At 41.2% G+C, this 18,774-nt stretch overlaps 1 protein-coding gene across 16 annotated transcripts in view; it reads left to right on the top strand.

The window, feature by feature from the left end:
- KIAA1217 (KIAA1217 ortholog) overlaps positions 1–18,774 on the top strand; it is a 564,412-nt gene that overhangs the window by 511,881 nt on the left and 33,757 nt on the right. For all 16 annotated transcript variants that reach the window (XM_072651714.1, XM_072651715.1, XM_072651718.1 and 13 more), the window contains one exon: positions 6,396–6,565. In XM_072651714.1, the coding sequence (XP_072507815.1) occupies positions 6,396–6,565 (170 nt within the window). The remainder of the gene's footprint in view (positions 1–6,395; positions 6,566–18,774) is intronic.

An 18,774-nucleotide genomic window follows, 5' to 3' on the forward strand; every position in this document is an offset into this window, starting at 1 on the left:
TGGAATTAAACTTTCAATTCAAGATGAAGGCAAAAGCCAAAGTGCATATTTTATTCTGTTCTATTGGACATAACACCTTCAGGCTCCATGTATCACTGGAAAAGCAATAGTCATACGTTAGCCAGAAAAACTGCCCCATTTTTTTCAAGCCAGAAAGCATTTATTCAGTACCTTTGAGGTTGACCTTGCCAGTTAAAGGTTAAAGAGAGCATCCTGCTCTCCCACTACACATCCGTTGGCAGACGGTGTCAGAGATGGGGTGCTGGGCTGAATGATCCCTGTCTCTGACTCAAGAAGGCATTTCCTCTTTTGTTATTTTGTGTAGCATGTGTATTATGGAAGGAGTGGGGGGGAAGAAATCCATATAAAGTAGATACATTCCCTCAATATTCTTGTCACTTGTTTAAGTAATTTCTGAGTTTGAAGGGAATAGTGGGTGGTAGTTTGATAACCTTAACACTTATACTATGGCAGGTCATCTTGAAATTAACTGGTAGACAACTCTGATGATGTCCAAAGGGACTATTTACCAATATTTTGTTTGAATCCAGTAGGGAATCTGAAAGAGTTCAACCACCCTTCAAGGGATGAGACACTTTGAGATCCTTGGCTCCCATCTTTGCAAGAAAAGTCTTTGGAATCATTGCCACTTGTCACAAATATTTAACATACCCTTCCTGTCATTATGCTGCTGAATCATGGGAACATAATTTTAAAGCTGAATGATTTCTTAGGAGTCATTTAATCCACCCTCTCTCATTTTACAAGTGAGGAAACTGAGACCCCAAGAGATTATATGACTTGGCCAAGGTAGCATAGGCAGTATCATGTTCGAAGCCATGTCTTCTGACCCCAAATCCAGTGATTTTTCTGCCTCCCCTTTCCTTTGCCCTTTCTAAAATGACAGAAATCACTGGACTTCTCTATAATGACTTCTCAAATGACTCTTAATTTCTTAAATTCTTTAACTCCATAAATTCCACCATGGATTACCTGAAGGAAAACAGGCAGCAGGCAGTATTTGTCTTCCTTTCTCCTTCCCTCTTTCTTTCCCCTTTCTCCAGGTGTTTCCTTTGAACTTCATTTGCCCAAGGAATTCTTAGTCTTTCTCTACTCTTAATAAAACTTGCTTGGGGTAAGGATTCCAATCTCACCCATTTCTTGGTAGTATGATTTTAGGTCAGTGTGCTGTCTACCCCAACCTCCTAACAAAGATAGCAGACCAACCCCTCCTACCAAGAAGAAGGGCCAGCTTTGCTTCTCATTGAAAAAAAAATTAGTTTTAATGTTCAGTTCTAAGCTTGAGTTTCTTAAAGCTGCCATGCAGAGTCCTCCTCTGAATTCCAAATGCTCTGTCATCTTTCTGGAGCTTACTTCATTGGTCCTCCAAACTCTTCTGAACTCATTGCTGCCTTGACCTTTCCCCTCTTCGCATCTCTTTCCCCCTTTTCTGATTGTCTTTATAATGATTTAGCATCTTTATTTTTTTTCTTCAATATTTCATGGAATTATAGGATTCAGAGCTGTTATGACCTTTTCCAACCCAACTCTCAGTTTACAGGTGAGGGACCTAAGAACAAGAGAGAGAAATTGAGGCGCCTAAGGTTGCACATGTGGAAGTAGCTGAACTAAGATTGGATCCTGTGCTCTCCAGGTCACATGGTTCCAATACAGAATGCTTCACTCTTCACAATGCTGTCTCACTGCTCCAGTTTACTCAGTTTATTAGAGAATGAGGTTAGTCATTCCCCACCTAGTAAGATTCTGCTAAATGCTTGTATTCCTCACTTAATGGAATTTATATATTCTAGAAAATTTTGCTACACAGCAAATTTTAGCTCAAGAAACTTTTCTCAGGAGTTGTTATAAAATTAAAAGTATTTCTGATGGAGATATTATGGTCCTGGGCATAAGAAAATTACATTTAAGAAGAGAAAATGTATTAAATCAAATATTTATAAGAAAATAATGTTCTGATTAAGGCAGATATTCAAAATATTAATAACAACCCTCTGATATTCTCAAATTTTTATGATGGAAAATATATTAAAAGTGAAAATACATGTAGTACATACATACATGTGGCAATTGAATTATCTGCCTTATATATGAGCCCCCTCCATAGTGATCTCTAAAGCTTTGGCAATTGAGTTTTTCACCAGCTTCCAACTATTTAAACAATTCACTTATGTGTAGAGTTATTATTTCAACTTTTTGTATATTTTCCCCATTATTCAAATTTATTGTGCCCTTTCCAGACAGTTTTACCTAGTAGCAGAGGCATGGTTCATTATTACATCATCAGATTAAGCATGATAAGAGTATATGGAGTTAAGGAGCAAAATGTCCAATTATCATTTAAGAATGAAAGCTTGCCACACCCTCTTCTTCCTTCCATCCCATCATCTACTAGGATATGTAAATAAAGCGTACCTTCCTTGACTGTTTTGTTCCCAGCCTAATGGTTTATTTATAACTGTTTTCTAAATTGTCTCTTGGCCAATCTAAGAAGCCTGGCAAGATGATCAGTATTGTTAGATGTTAATTCATTGCTTGCCTTGGCTAAAGCATACTCTAGGGCTGTTTAAGCACTATGCCCATCAGGAGAAGTAGGCTCTAATTGACAAATGTAAGATGGTCATAGGGACCATTTGGAGAATGAATTTGTTGTAGGTCAGAAAAATATTTTTTAAAATAAAAGAACAAAATTATTCTTTGAATGATGCTGTGTGGCAACAAACCAAGGAATCAGAGTCTCCAAAAACTTAAGCTGAGGGTCACCCAAAGGGCAATGGAGAAGTGCATGGTGGGTGTCTTGGGCCACAGTGCGTCACCAACCAAGAACTGCACTAGAGCAGCTGCATGAAAGATGTCACCAGAATGATGTAACATGAGGCGACTGGCCATGGGGCAAGAATGGTGGGTAAAGCCATCAGAGTCTGTGTGCTCCACTGGTATCCATTTGATGTCAATGAGAAGGTTCCCAGTAAATGGATTTACCGTTTCCCTGAAAGATTGATAAGGGAACGTGTTCAGAAGTTGTATAGGATGAGAACACATGAATGGGAGGCACTGTGTATTAATGCAGGGAATACCTGCATGGATGAGATAAAAGAACCTTTTAAGAATCAAAAAGGAGACCTGAGAATGTTTGAAGGCAGAAGAGAAAGGTTACACAGATTGAGAAAAAGAGAGGAAGATAGATGTGAAACAGTGCTAGGTTCCATGAGAGATAGGGGTGGGATTGGACAAGGCCTTAGCAATGATCCTTTTTTAGACCCTCTAAGGTTACTGGGGCTCAGGGAGGTCAAGTAACTTGCTGGACAACACAAAAGAATGCTTACTTACATTGTCATAGTAGCTGATGTATTGCACCATGTTGCCATCAGGTGAGAGGGCAATGGATCAAGAGCAAAGGTAGGACCAGGGGTGGGGAACCTGAAGTCTTGAAGCTACATGTGGCCTTCTAGGTCCTTGGGTGTGACCTTTTGACTGAGTCCAATTTTTACAGAACAAACTCTTTTATTAAGGAAATTTGTTTTGTGAAGCTTGGATTCAGTTAAAGGGCCACACTTGAAGACGTAGAGAACCACATGTGACCTTGAAGTTGTAGGTTCCCCAGCCCTGGGTGGGACTCTTTGCTTCCCAAAGAAGCAGACTACTCTTTGATGCAGGGCAAGGAGGGAGAGACTCAAGGGAAGATGAAGACATAGAAAGATTTTGAGGTGGAGTGAGACCAAAATTGAAAGAAACTAAGTTCAGTTGGCCTTGATCTCAGGAAAGTAGGAAACCAGGTCATATGTAGAGAGTTCAGCAGGCAGGGCTGTGGTTGGAGACTTGAAAAGAGCAGAAAAGGCTTAGCCATGCTCCTGTGGGGAATGAGATAGGGAACCAAGAAAGAATGTGAATAGAAGTATTATCAAGTAGCTTTAGGGCCAGGAATCAGTGAATTTGTGGAAGATTTCTTTAGCTGGATCACCAAACAAAATCCAACATAGAATCATTTCCTTTTTTTAAGCCAGAATATTAATTTTTGTGAAGCGATACCTTGGAAACTTATTGAACAGAAAACAAATACTAAGTGATTTTGGAGGGTGACCAACATAGCAGACGTAGCTCACAGAGCGATGAAATCAAAAAGCATGTCTTTCAGTGTCTCAAAAACCAGTTAATGGAAGATACCATAGAACAGGGGGTGTCCAGTGACATAAACCAATAGGGTACATATCCATCCCTGACCAAACAAAACCCCCCAAACCACTATTCCATCAAGTGACACAATCAAAATGTTGTTTAGGAGTCTTGCTGTCTGCTCTTATGACACAAAGAGAAAGCCAAATTTACGATTACATTTGGATCCACTGACCAACTTTTCTGTGATCAGGAAATGAGGAAATGTCTAGGGATCATAAGATTTAGAGGTAGAAGAGATCTTAAAGGTCAGAGGGCAGAAGGAGGAGTGGTGACTAGGATTTGAAGAAATCTAAATTATGGGGTTGGGGGCAAAATGCCAGCCTTTGGTTTTGATGTAAGGAAAATTAAGCATACTCATTGACCAGGGCATCTCACCAACTCCAAGCCACTCTGCCCCTTTCTGAACAGTTCCTCTCCTCCCAAGAGACATTATTCAGGGAAAGGGGAGACTCCCATCTTGCATTGGGTACTGGGTGTTCTGTCCCCTTTAGTTTTGTTTTGTGGTTCCAGGATAAGTTCCTCAACAGTGAGTATAAGGAAAAGGTTATGAGGAAACTCCCTCATTCAGTGGAGCTTCAGATTTAGCTGATTGGAGAAATTGGCTCTTAAGTTTTACTGGTTTGTACAAGATGAGCAGGAAAATCTGACAGACTCAAATGCTGCTTATTCCCCAGGCCCTGTCTGGAAAGGAGTAGGGTATGTGAGATGAACTGATACGCAGCTATTACTGCTGGGAGACCTTGGCCTATTTAAAGACTTCAACTCTGCCCTTTACAGGAAAAGAAACAGAAAAGCCCATTCAGAAGTGTGGGCGTGGGTGTGATTAATCTGACTCAGAGGCTGCTCTGCTGGCCCCATCCTTAGGACTGTATTGTTTTCAGGAGAGGTTTGGGGGACCGGAAAGAGGAGAGAACACTTCCTCTTGCCTGTAGAAAGAATTATTCCTGAACTCCTAGCCTGTCTGCACACCAACGTCTCATCGCCACCCCTACCCCCTAACATAAACTCACTTTCTCAAGGTCTTTGGGTATCTTTTAGAATCAGGATTCAGGATCTCCTTGGCCAATCTCTGTGTTCCCTCAGGCATGCTTACAGAATGCATAATTTGGGGGCTAGAACCCCAGACTTGGAGTCCAGTGTGATCCTAGGCAAATCACGTAAACTCTGTGCCTCCTCATCGGTAAAATAAAGGCATGTCTGGACTTCATGATCTCCAAGGTCTATTTTAGCTCTGAAGTTATGACCCTATACATAATGCCGATTCATATACCCAGTGCCTAGCACTGTTCTTGGAACACAAAAGCCATTTCACAAATACCTGATGACTGATTCAGTCCTTGATTGCAGAAGAGAAAGCAACAGGTGTGAGACAACTTCAGATCTGTCTGAGGCTGCAGTTTGATGGAGAGAGCTTAATATTGGCCTGAGCCAAGGCCACATGTCTTCTACTGCTGTTAGCTGCCCTAAGGCATTCTGGGGGTGCTTCTTGAGCCTTCTTTTTAGTTTTATCTGTATGCCTGACCAAAACTCCCGGGTATACAGGCACCACAGGGAATTACTACCCATGTGGTTTGTTAGGCATCAGAGATTTTAAATAAGAAAAATTTTATTATTGTCATTATTATAATTTATTTTAATGTTGTAGATAGAGAGCCAGTTTGGAAGCTGCAGATATCTAGGTCCTAGTCTCACATTTGGCACATTATTATGTTTGACCTTGGGCTTAATTTAACCTTGCAGGGCTCTAGGCAACTCTCTAGACTATAGGCTAAGAAGGTGTAGACCTGCATGGGAAGATGGTGGGTCCTCACCTAAGGAGTTCCCTTTACTGATGAAATTACAGGTTCAAAACCTGTTCTTTAACTCTATAAGACATATTTGTGGAATAATTTGCATCCCTTACATCGGACATAGGATCATAGATTTAGCTCTGAAAGGGACCTTGAAGGGTCCTCTAGTCCAGTCCTCTTAATTTATAGATGAGGAAATTTAAGCCCAAGGTCACACAGCTAGCAAACAGCAGACCTCAGATTTGAACCCAGGACCTCTTTTCAAATGAATGAATGAAAATAAAGCAGTTATTAATCCCCTTCTGTGTGCTAATGCTCTTTTCACTGCTTCTCTCAGCTCACTGTGCCAGGAAGGGGAACACTACAGTTGGGTTTTTGTGATATACTAAGGAATTCCTGATGTTCTTGCAGGAACCCCTCATATTTCTGGTGGGAAGACTTCTTTAGGCTCCCAGGAATCTAGTGCACTCTTCAGTCAGCCACCCCCTGCCGGCTCAACAGCAATCCAGATGAGCCTGTATGACATGAGGCGAAATGTGTCTGAACTCCGGCTCCAGCTCCGTCAGATGAGAGAACTCCAGGTATGAGTTCTAAGTTGATTATTGCGCCACTGATGCAACATGTTTCCTATTGCTCTCTATCCTTTGTTTTCGAAGTGGACCAGTGACATCACAGGGGATGTCTTGATTTGTGTAATTGGATTTAAGACAGGCAGAATTAACCAGTCATCAGCCCCGCTCTCCCTTTCTGAGTCATCTAGCTAGCTAGTCTCTGAAGCCTTTCTCATTTCTACCATGTCATCTCTTCTTCACACCCATCTACCCTGGTTTTTTCTCTTTCATCTTTCTCATATGGGAAAGGCAAAAGACACAAGTAAGTATAGGCTTAATTGATGGAGAAAATTTGACTTGTCAGTTTGACTGGATTGTATGAGATGGGGAGGAAAATCTCACCAGCCAGCCTTAAAACGGGACTTATTTAGTAGGGCCTATATGGAAAAGGTTAAGACATAGCTCTAGGCAGGAGGAGTATGTGAAGTTAACTGATCTAACTTCTCCTGTATAAAAGAGAGGCTTTGGACAGTGCTGAACCCTAAACGAAAGGACAATAGGCCATTAAGACACTGTTCTGCGATTCTTTGTCAGTTTGTCCCAGCTGTCCAGAGGGCTGTTTAAGGGTCAATGTAGGACCCTGTAAGAAAGAAATATAAAGAATACAGAGAAACATGGAAGTCCTGACTGATGCCAAGTGAAGTTAGCAGAACAAAATTAGTGGAATGAGCAAGTGTCCTGAATTGGCACAAGACCTTTGGACGTGCCAAGGCTGGTGGAAGAAATACTTGTATCAGAATCTCCAAGCAGGTGGTGATGAGAGCTTGAGCTAGAGTTGTTTCTTTGGGAATAGACAAGATCTCCTTCATCATTCCACTGATAAAGGATCTCTGAGCAACAACAGTTAATTCCACCTCTCTTGGCCAGAAATTTTCATAGATTTAGTCTTTCAGAATTATGTGCTTTCAAGGCCTTGCTACATAGAATGGATATTACTCATTTTAAACATAGAGAGATTATACATCTCTAATTCCTCTACACTGGGGAAAATGAAGAACCATAATATTACAAATCAATCAAAATAAAAAGACAGTCACCCTAAATCAACATGTGCTTGGTGTTTGACTGGGAACTGTATAGATATGGCATTAGACTAGGCTGAACAGAGAGGTCCTGACTTATCCCTGCCCTAGAGGAACTCATAATAACTTCGTTGTCGTTCAGTCACATCCAACTTTTACTGACCCGATCAATCTTAGCACACTAGACTCTTCTATCCTCCAGTATCTCTAGAAGTTTGTCCAAGTTCATGTTCATTGCTTCCATGACACTATCTATCCATCTTTCTTACTTTTACCTTTGATCTTTCCCAACATCAGGGTCTTTTCCAGTGAGTCCCATCTTCTCATTATGTGGCCAAAGTATTTAAACTGCAGCTTTGGTATTTGATCTTCCAGTGAATAGTCTGAATTAATTTCTTCAGGTATTGACTGCTTTGATCTTCTCACTGTTCAAGGGACTCTCAAAAGTCTTCTCCAGCACCATAACTAGAAAGCATTAATTCTGTGGCGCTCAACTTTCCTTAGAGTCCTGCTTTCACAGCTATACATTACTGTGGAAAAACCCATAGCTTTGACTATTTGTTGGCAAGGTAATATCTCTGTTCCCGTTCATATAGGTCCTGAAGGTCTGCAGAACTTCTGCTTTAGGGGTGGTGTCTCATAAGATTCTCACAATAACCCTGTGAAGTAGGTGCTGTTATGACATTCACTTTAGAGATGAGAAAGCCACGACCCACAGAAGTGACTTGCCTGGGTGCAGGCAGCATTTGAATTCTGGTCTTCTTGACTTCAAGTCCAGCATTCTATTTAGGATACCACCAATGAGGTCAAGTCACTTTTTCTCTAGAGATTCAGCTCCCTCACTTGTAAGTTCAGGAGGCTGATCTGATTTTAAAGGTCACTTGCAGCTGTAAATCTGTGATCTTATGAAGAATATTCCTCTGTGGCATACAAGATCTTTCCATGTTCATGAGCCTTTCTAATTGGTGAAGTCTCTATATCTTAATGCAGTGTCTAAGTGGAAAAATCAAGCCTCTATTCTTTGAGGAATTGAGTTCAAATCTCTCCTCTGATGGTCACTTTTAACTTTGAGTAAATCCCTTAATCCCCCAGGTCTCAGTTTCCCTCATTTGTAAAATGAAAGGGTTGGACTAGAATACTTCTGAGCTCCCTGCCAGCTCAAAGTCTAGAATGGTATCTTTCTGATTTCATTAATGCAAAAGGTTCATGGCTTTTCTTACCTCCTGGGTTGCATCAGCCCTGTATTATTCTCATGTAGCTTAACTGCAGATGAGGGGAAGCATTTCCTGTTGTCCCCTAAGCCAGGTGAACCAGACCAGGGTAGGTGGGTCAGACAAAAAATGAGAAGCAGTATTACTCTTCATTTCCTGTGACTCTCCTGTGGATTAGAGAGAGTCCTGTCCAACTGATGCAAAGCAGTACTTCAGGGCAAGCAAGGTTACTTATTCCCTGGCACTATGTTTATTTTGAAAATCTGCAGTCATCTTGAAGAAACAAGTTGTGCATAGCGCCAGCCTGGAAGACTATATGGTCTCTTCCAGAAAAGAAAAGGCTAATTGAGCTGTAGGGACCCAGCAAGGTATCCCCAGTGTTTTTCCTTCTCCTACCTTCAGGCAGTCAATAAGTATGGATTGAGCAATGACTATGTGCTAAGCAATATGGCATAAAGATAGAAATGAGACATTTCTTGCCTTCCGAGGTCTTGCATTCTATTAGCAGTGAGGAAAAACACATGTGCATATCTAGTTATCTGTACAATATCAGATCAGCGATTTTGTTGGTGTAACAAACTTCAAGATGACAAAATTCTGCCACCAATGTAGGTCAGCACCTTCTGTGTGACTTCTAATCTTAGAGAGCTGCCCAGAGTTCTGAAAAGGTGAACGATCCGATATGGCCAGTATGTGTCACTGGAACCTAGATCTTTGTGGCTTTGAGGCCACATCTCCATCAACTAAACCATGCTGCCTTTTGTACAATTTATACACACACAAATACATTTTTATATGTGTATGTATATATACACATACATTCAATCATATACATATGCATACATATATGTATATTCATATGAAAATATTTATATGTGTGCCTATGCGCATGTATGCATATGTATACATGTATATATGTATTATATGTTGTATATGAGTATATATACACACCATGATGTATACTAAATACATATTTAATGTGTGTATTTACATATATGTAGATACATACACATATTCTAAATACAAGATAATTTTGATGGGGAGACATTAACAGCTAAGGGGCTCAGGAAAGGCCTTGTCTAGATGGTGCCTGACTGACACCAGCATCTACAGGTTGCAGTGACAGCTCTTACTCAAACAGATAAGACCTGAGAGCATTTGAATTGTCCAGCAAATCCATTTCAGTGACAAGGTCTTGATTCTTTTGGGGCAGCCCATTTTTTGTAATTGCTTTTTCTTAAAAGAACCTGTCCCTTTCTCCTCTCTACCTGTTTCAGTGGCTTGCCAAACCTTTTGTGATCTGCCATGGGTTTATCTTTCTTCTTGGGTGTACTTCTGTGTGTACGTGTTGTCGCATTCATTGGAATATGAACTCCGTCAAGGCAGGAATTTTCACTCTTGTATCTCTAGCCCAGTACCTAACACATCACAGGTGCATAATATGTATTTGTTCATTGTTGATTGATTGAACTGGATAGGAAGGCACCCATCTTCACTATACAACTTTTTTATTGGTCTTGAATAATAACAAAAACACAACACAGTTATTTAATGTGGCATGCATTATGTCTTTTAATCAACCATGATGCATCATCTGAAACAAAAGCCTCCTGCTTTCAACATCCTTGGCCATTCTGACTCTGGAAAAGGTTTTCCAAACCCCCAGAACGACTGCCATAGACTGGGACACTTCTGAACTTGGTAGTACAAGTATGCAGAGTGTACCCATTTTGCAGATGAGAAAGCTGAGACCCAAAGAGCATAGGGAAACCGGCTTGTAGAGCTGTTTGCTGACTCTACAGCAGCGCCCTTTCCACTCTCCAAAACTGGAGAGTTTTCCTCTTCCTAGCTTTTATTAGATTTTCAGATTTGATAACTAATTAACAAAATATGTAGTTACATCCAGGAGTTCACTTGAACAGCTGCTTTGAAGATCGTATTTGTTTCTGGGCCAGGCAGGGGGGAAAGTAGGCATTTTATTTCTGAGCCATTTTAACCTTTGCATTCTTTGCCCTCCTTCCTGCTGTCTGGACGTATAATCTGTTCAGTTGACTTCTCCCTGGGATTTCTGTCCTTTCCTTTTGTGTCGCCTATTTAAGACAAAAATAGTTAAAAATAATTAAGCTACTTCAGCAGCAATTCTCCTTCAGTAAGTATATAATATGCCAGGAAATGAGAGCCACCCCAAAGCTAGTGGAAATTCAGTGATGTGGCTGTCATTAGTGGTATATGGGGACTCACTAAAATAGCCTTGAAAGTACAAACTGGAATTAGAAATTCAAATACACTCTGAACTATGTTATAAAATGGTGAAACTGCTTGAATTCCTCTGTGCTTGGCAACGGACTACAGTAATTAGATAATTAAATCATAGGAAAATCCCAGACTTGCAGAGCATATCCTATTTGTAGATGAGCATTTTGTTTCCAGAATTGATGGATTATTCTCAACAATAGAAACTTGATGCAGATGTTGGAGAAGGGAGATGATGGGATGGAATGACTGGGCAGAGGAGGGCAGGGAAAGGGAGGGAAGGAGAGGGGAGTGCAGGGCATGAGGAGGGGTAGCAAGTTCTAAGCAGAACTTGCATAGACCGGGGAAGAGGCAGCCTGAAGAGGGAGGCCATCAGAACCTGGTTTCAGGGATTCCTGCTTTGCTCCTCAGGGTGAAAAACTCACTCCTAGAACTGTATGTTCATACTCCAGGTAAAGGCCCTTCCTCACTGATCCTACCTCCATCAAAAGGAGGAGCTTTAGAAAGTAAGGTATTTTTCTTTGGGCAAAGATACACAGAGAATGAGTTCAAGAACCGGACTCCAGCCTCCTCTTCTCTTGTTAAAACAATAAGACAGCATTTATTACATTTGGGTTCATTGTGTAACTATAATGTATACTAGACAGTAAAAAATTTATGGAACATAGGATCCCCACCTTCAAGAAACTTAGATACCAATGATTGTCTCGCCAGTAGGTGACACCAACAGGTGCTGGATTTTATTTTTTAGTAATAGTCTCTCTAGATCATTCAGCCTTAGGCTGGAATCCACAGAGTAGGTAGAACCTTGACCATAAAATGGCGACCATTTATCTAGGCTTCTGTGGTTTACAGATCACTTGTAAGTTATTTCATTTGTCCTCACAAAATCCTTGGGAGATAGGTGGTATTATGCTTGCTTTATTTTTGTCTGTGTGTGTTATTCTTACCCTCAGTTTAGAGATGAGGAAACTGAGGCACAGAGGGTTTATGTGGTTTGTCTGGGTCATTCAACTAATGTCCAAGGCAGGAACTGAGCCAGGTCTTCCTGTCTCCAAGTCTCTCCCTCTATCCACTCCATCACCTCGTTGCCTCTACATGCCATGATTACGTATCAAATGTTCAGTAACAAGTCATTAATCTCCATGAGTAATTTATTTTATTCTGAACTTATAAAACAATCATTTCCATAACATAGCAGAATAGGAAAAAAGATGATTGTACATGAAACTGCAAATCTGTTACATACAATTTACTATTCTTTTTTTGTTGTTTGTTTTTTACGAGGCAGTTGGGGTTAAGTGACTTGCCTAGGGTTACTCAACTAGTAAGAGTAAAGTATGTGAGCCTGGATTTGAACTCAGGTCCTCCTGACTCCAGGGCTGGCCTCTATCCACTATGCAACCTAGCTACCCCTTGCTATTCCTTTTAAATACATAATAAAGTTGTCATGTAACTTTCTTCTTTTATTTTCCTTTTTTCTACTCCTTCCCCTGCCCCACTACCGTCCTAGAAATAGCTGCCATTAGACACAAATAGGTACATGTGATATACATATATATGTATATATGTAATAAATATTTGTAATGTATTTATATCAGAATGAGGCACTGTTTTATAGTAAATAGAAGTTTCATGGTTTCAGATCCAGAAGATCTGGGCTCACTTCTCACTTCTGATACTTACTGGTTGTGTGGCCCTGGGCAAATCACTTGACTTGTCAGTGTTGTAGGCAAGTCTTAAGTCAGGACTTCACCAGATGGCCAAAAGGGTCCAGGACACCGAAAAAGGGTTAAGACTATAATTTGCACTGGCAGACAGAGTTTCCTCATCTGAGGATCATTCTTTATATCATGGAAATCTGCAGTCCAGTCCTGATCCCTAAGGAGAAATTCTTCCCACTCCCTCATCTCACCCCCACCTTCAGGTCAAATAGTATAAACTATACTAGGGCAGCTTCTCTGAATTTACTCCTGGGTGGGGTTGGACCAGGGGCTGGGCAAGAGAGAAGGTTATCTACTAGGTGGCATTCAATGTGAGGAAGTACTTTGTCATTATTGTCCCATTTTCATAGCTGTTACCCAGGTGCTAAACTCTCTTATTTCTGTCTTGGTGAGAGTTTGCAAGTTTTTTCAGCATCTTCTAAATTCTGTTCCCTGGGACAAAGGTCAGGCTGCCCTACCTCAGTTACAGCTCTACTTTCTATTATAGAAGAAGAAACGAGTGCTAGAGAAAGTAATTCGCCCAGGGTCACAGAGCTTGAATTTGAACCCAGGTTCTCTAATACCAAGTCCAGTACTTTTCAAGCTTGCCAAATCATCTCTCTGCCTCTGGCTATTTTCTCCCTTCTTAACTCTATAAAGTGATAGAACTAGGTTGATAGAAGACATATCCTTTCTCCAAAACGCCAGGTAGAGATGGCTCCTCCTAAGACAGTTTCAGAGACTGAGAAACAACTACTTGTCCTCATTTTATCTCTGAGCTGAGAGGGGAGAGAAGCATTCCAAAGAGAGGAGACTATGATCTGCCTCTGGAAAGCCAAAAGAGATGGGGCCCAGGAGAGAGAGAGGCTGCCCCCTCATCCCACTCCCCACAGTACTTTTGTCTCCTGATGAAAAGGGAGATAACTATGCATATTGTTCCATTTACTGAGACTTTGCAGAAGAAGTTCACTATCACTATTCAGAGAGGGTGTAGAACACAAGATTTCAGAGTGAAAAAGAAACACAGGCCCCAAGACTGAGACCTTGAGTTTGGAATAATATCAGCCTGGCTTTGCCAAGTCACTTTTGGAAGCTTTTTAAGAGATAGTACTGTAGGGCAGTGGGCCCAAGTCTCAGTCTGTCTACTCACACCCCCAGGTGGTAGGATGGAAGATAAGCACCCTATAAAGAGTCAGCCAGCAAACATGTCGGCACTGCCCAGGATTTCCACTTGAAAATCTCCTGTTTAAATTCGGCCATCTGTGAAGCCACATGTGTCCTAGAAGGGAACTGAGCCAGGTGCCTGCATCCAGGGGGCAGAACTTTCTTGGGGCTAACTTGTGCTCCCTGGGGAAGCAAAGGACTGTCTACTTCTCTTTCAACACACTTTTGCTCATCTCTTGGCCACAGGCTTGTAAATAAGGAAAGGGTAGAAATAAGCCAAAGGGATTTCAGAGAGAAGGTAAATGAATCATTTTTCATATTCCAGCAGAGTGATGTATTTGAAAAGGTTCATCATTTTAGAGGTCATCTAGTCCAACCTTCCTTCTCTACCCCCATTCTAAGCTGGAGGGTCAGCTGCCAGGACTTTGTATCAACCTTCCTGAATGCCTGGAATGCAGGCTCTCCTCACCTGCATCTTTTGGAATTATCATCTCCCTTCAAGATTCTGCCTAGGGGGCACCTAACTGCTCCAAGAAACCTTTCCTGATATTCAACTCCTTGTAAGTGTTCTCTCCTTCAGGTTACTAGGTATGGGCTCACCTGCTTATAATGCAGTCTATCCACAGTTCCACTGCAATAGTGTTCAGGCTGGAAGAAACCTTAAAAGTCTCATCCCCTCATTGTGCAGACGAGGAAAACAAGAGATTTTAAGTGATGCCCAACTAGCAGAGTCTGGACTGGAATCTGGGCTCTCTTATTTCAAAGATGTTTTCGTCTTGTCTTTAGATTCCCCAAGGCCCAACTGTGCCTTGCCCTATACAAGATGCTTAATAATAAATCTTTGTTAAATTGAATTGAGTTGCCTAAGGTCTCCTTGGCCAAAACCACACATTTTACCGATGATGAAATTTAATCTCAGAAAGGTTAGATAATCTAGGTTTATTGATTTAGAACTGGAAAAGATCTTAGAGAAGATTAGGTTACAGGCAGTTAGGTGAATTCAGTGAATAGTGTGCAGGCCTTGGAGTCAGAAAGACCTCAAGTTCAAATGCTGCCAAGAACACTCGTTAGCTATGTGACTGAGTAAATCACTTGTGCCTCAGTTGCCTGATCTGTAAAATGGAGGTAATAATAATAGCATCTCCCTCACAGGGTTGTTGTGAGGATCTCATGAGATAACATACGGAAAGCCCTTGAAAACATTCGAGTGCAATCTAAATGTTAGCTGTTACTATTAACTGCCTTGCCCAAGGTCCAAAAGAGTCAGTGTCAGAGATGGCATGGGATCCTAGGTTCTCTGAATCTAACTGTACCTTCCTGCCTTGTAATACTTTGTCAGAACCTGAAAGTTCTTGCATTTCTTCAAAGCCAAACCCCCTTCTCTTACTTATAAAGTTTGTGGACTAATGAAAATAGCTTGTTTTCTTTTACCCAACAGAAAAAATGCATAGAACTTTGGGGTTCAAATTGTAAATCCCTAGAAAGACTAAAGCACCGAGTCTTTGTTCCTTCCCCCTGGCATAGAAGGGTACCAAGCTAAATCTTATTGAAAGGAGAGAGGCCTTCACACAGCTTATCCCAGTCCCGTTCCTCACCCTCCACACCCTCTTGTATTCTTCCTACATGGTTGTGGGGGAGTACAGCAAAGTAAAATCATAGGATGTTGGAGCTGGAAGAAATCTTAGAGGCCATAATTAGTCATTACAAGGCGAGGCTGGCATCAGTCCCCAAGTGCTGTCCTCAGATCTGTTGTCCTTACCATGCTGCTTCATGTCAGCAGGTTCTCAGCCTGAGTTTCAAGGCTCAGACACAGCAGAGAAGGCCCAGCTCCTGGTGTGCTGTGCCCTGATCTATTAGTGATTATTCAGTGATCATTTGGGACCCCTTAACAGAGGCCCCATCAGTGCCATGGGCTGTCCTGGAGAGATCCAAAATTTGGAGTTTAGATCCTGAGACAAGTCAGAACAAATATTTTGATGCCTCAGAAATAGACCTACATATATATATCCACATGCATAGAGCTTTCAAGTCCATGTCAAGAATTTCCTAAAAGAAAAATAAAAGCAGCTTCAGTAATTAAAAGAAAAACCTAATAGGATTAGAAATGCATGTAATCCAATTTACATAGAGACTATAGAATAAAGCTCCTTGTGGAGACCTCTTTTTCCTTTTGTATTTATGTTCTCAGTGTCTTTACACAGAGTAGGCTGTGTGACCCTGGGTAAGTCATTTAACTACCCTCTGTCTCTCCCTCAGTTTCATCATCTGTAAAGTATAGGTAATAGGAGCACCTACTTCACAGGGTTGTTGTAATCTAAGTCCTGATTTTAGTACTACTTGATTTATCGAGCTGGTAATTAATAAGCATTTATTAAGTACTTGCTGTATGGCAGGCACTGTGCTAAGCACCAGGGATACAAAAAAGTAGCAAAAAACAGTCCCTGCCCTTAAGGACCTACAATCTAACAGGGGAAACAACATGCAGACAATAGATACAAAGCAAGCTGTGTGTTCATCCTTCGTTGCTGAAGAAGACCATGCCATCAGAGAAATGATGACATGACTTGCACTTGACTTTGTTTTGAGTGAGGGAGGGCTGTGCAGGTCCCCAGCCTCACTTCTCCAGAGCCATCTGAATCCATTGACCAGATACTCATCAGGATGACTGGAGATGACCCAGGATAAGGCAGTTGGGGTTAAGTGACTTGCCCAAGGTCACACAGCTAGTGAGCGTCAAGTGTCTGAGGTGAGATTTGAACTCAGGTCCTCCTGACTCCTGCACTGGTGCTCTATCCACTGCACTACCTAGCTGCCCATACAAATCAAGCTATAGACAGGATAAATAGATAATTAACAGAAGGAAGGCACTGGAATTAAGAGGGGTTGGAAAAAGCTTCCTGTAGGAGCTGGAATTTGCTTTAAAAAAGTCAGGGAAGTTAGTAGAGTGGAGGAGGAAGAGCATTCCAGGCATAGGGAGCAGCCAGAGAAAATGCCTGGAGCCAAGAGATGGAGTGTCTTGTTTGTGGAACAACCAGGCCTGGGTGAATAGAGTGAACTCTGTCTAAGGAGACTAGAAAATCAATCTTGATGGAGGGCAGAGTGGGGCGGAGGGGGAAGAGACCTGTGAGACAGAAGGTCCTTCCTATTTCAGTCCAATCTAGTCCATTCCAGCTTCCCAAGAAGGAATTATAATGCCTAGAAGAATATGGCTAAATTTCAACAAGGTCCAGCTTAAAAGCTTGTTGAAATAAATTAAATTTAAGGATATCACAAGGAAATGAAGACTTTTACCTCTTAAATTCATATATTTCTCAAAGGCTTCTTACTAAGGATTTTGATACTACAACAGTAATTTCCAGACAGTACGTACACACAACCTCTCCTAGCACTCAGCACTAACCAGACTTGTCTTGGTCCTATGTGTGCTTCACCAGTATTTGGTCACATAATACTAACCAGTCCCATTTCCAGTATAGAAGATAGAAATTGCCCCTCACCTCTAAGGTATTCTGTGGTATAGAGGCAAATAGGTGGCCATTGTATAGAACATGGGTCTTACATAGAGTCAGGTAGTACTTGAGCTTGAATCCTGCCTAAGACAATAACTACCTGTGTTATCTGTGTGACTCTGGACAAATTGACTCTTCCTCACTTTCCTTATCTGTAAAATGGGGATTAGCATCTACCTCTTATGATTGTTTTGAGGATCAAGTGAGATTTTTGTAAAGTGCTTGGCAAGCCTTAACACACATAGATAATATACATGTTATTTCTCTATAGATAAATATGCACATGTGTGTTTCTAGAAATTATATAAATGCTAGCTATTTTTAGCCATTGCCAACCCTTCATGGGGTCATATAATCTCAAATTTGAAGAGACCTCAGAAACTGCTTAATTCAATAAAGATGAGGAAACTTAGGCCTAGAGAAATAAAATGATTTTTCAAAGGTCATACAGATACTAAATGTCACAGGCAGGATCTGAATCCAGTCCTCAGAGCTAGCCTTCTTTCTACTGCTCCTTTCTTCTATGGAAAGATGAGCTTTAACAGCTAGAGAAGCTTCATGTCTTAGACTGAAATTTCCCATACAGTCAGCAGTGTACTGTGCAGAGGGCCACAGGATTAAAAGTTGAGGAGCAGTTTTCAAATACCACTTCTGTGACTTGCTGCTACCTGTGTGAGATTGAGCAAGTTATTTAACCCTTCTGGCTTTAGGTCTTTCTCTGTGAAATGAGATTGTTGGACTCAGTGACCTCTAAGGGCCTGTGTAGCTCTACGTCCATAACTAGAGAGCTCCTGACTTGCCACAAGTAGATATTGTGGACCTTTGGCTGCTTCTGTCCCACCACTGAGCTTATCAATCACCATCAGCAAAGAGAGACATGCAAAGATAGGAACTGCTGTGTAGGCATCCAACCTGAATCAGAGCATCTGATTCCCAAACCAAACACAAATGATTTTTGGATTATCCATCACTAGGGATTTTCCACACATCCATTTTCACCCTGGACCACTGACAAATCTGTCTTTATTACTAGCTCTGAGATGAAATATGGCAGCTGTAAAATGAAATGCTGAATAGTAGTTATACCAGACACAAACCAAGACAATAAGAGTTAATTGAAATTTCAGGGAAACGTTAGACAGGTAGACTGTAATGATTGTCTTGGAGGCAAAGTAAATGAATTGACTTGATGGATGAGCCATCAAAAATCATAAGGGCACGTGGCAAACACAAAGTATGGACACATCTACAAAGCAGAGAATTCTATGCAAGTGGCCAAGAATATCTGAAACTCATGTCCTGGAAATGGAATGCTGT

Source organism: Notamacropus eugenii, chromosome 3 (assembly GCF_028372415.1).
Source record: "Notamacropus eugenii isolate mMacEug1 chromosome 3, mMacEug1.pri_v2, whole genome shotgun sequence".
In the NCBI taxonomy this organism is placed as follows: domain Eukaryota; kingdom Metazoa; phylum Chordata; class Mammalia; order Diprotodontia; family Macropodidae; genus Notamacropus; species Notamacropus eugenii.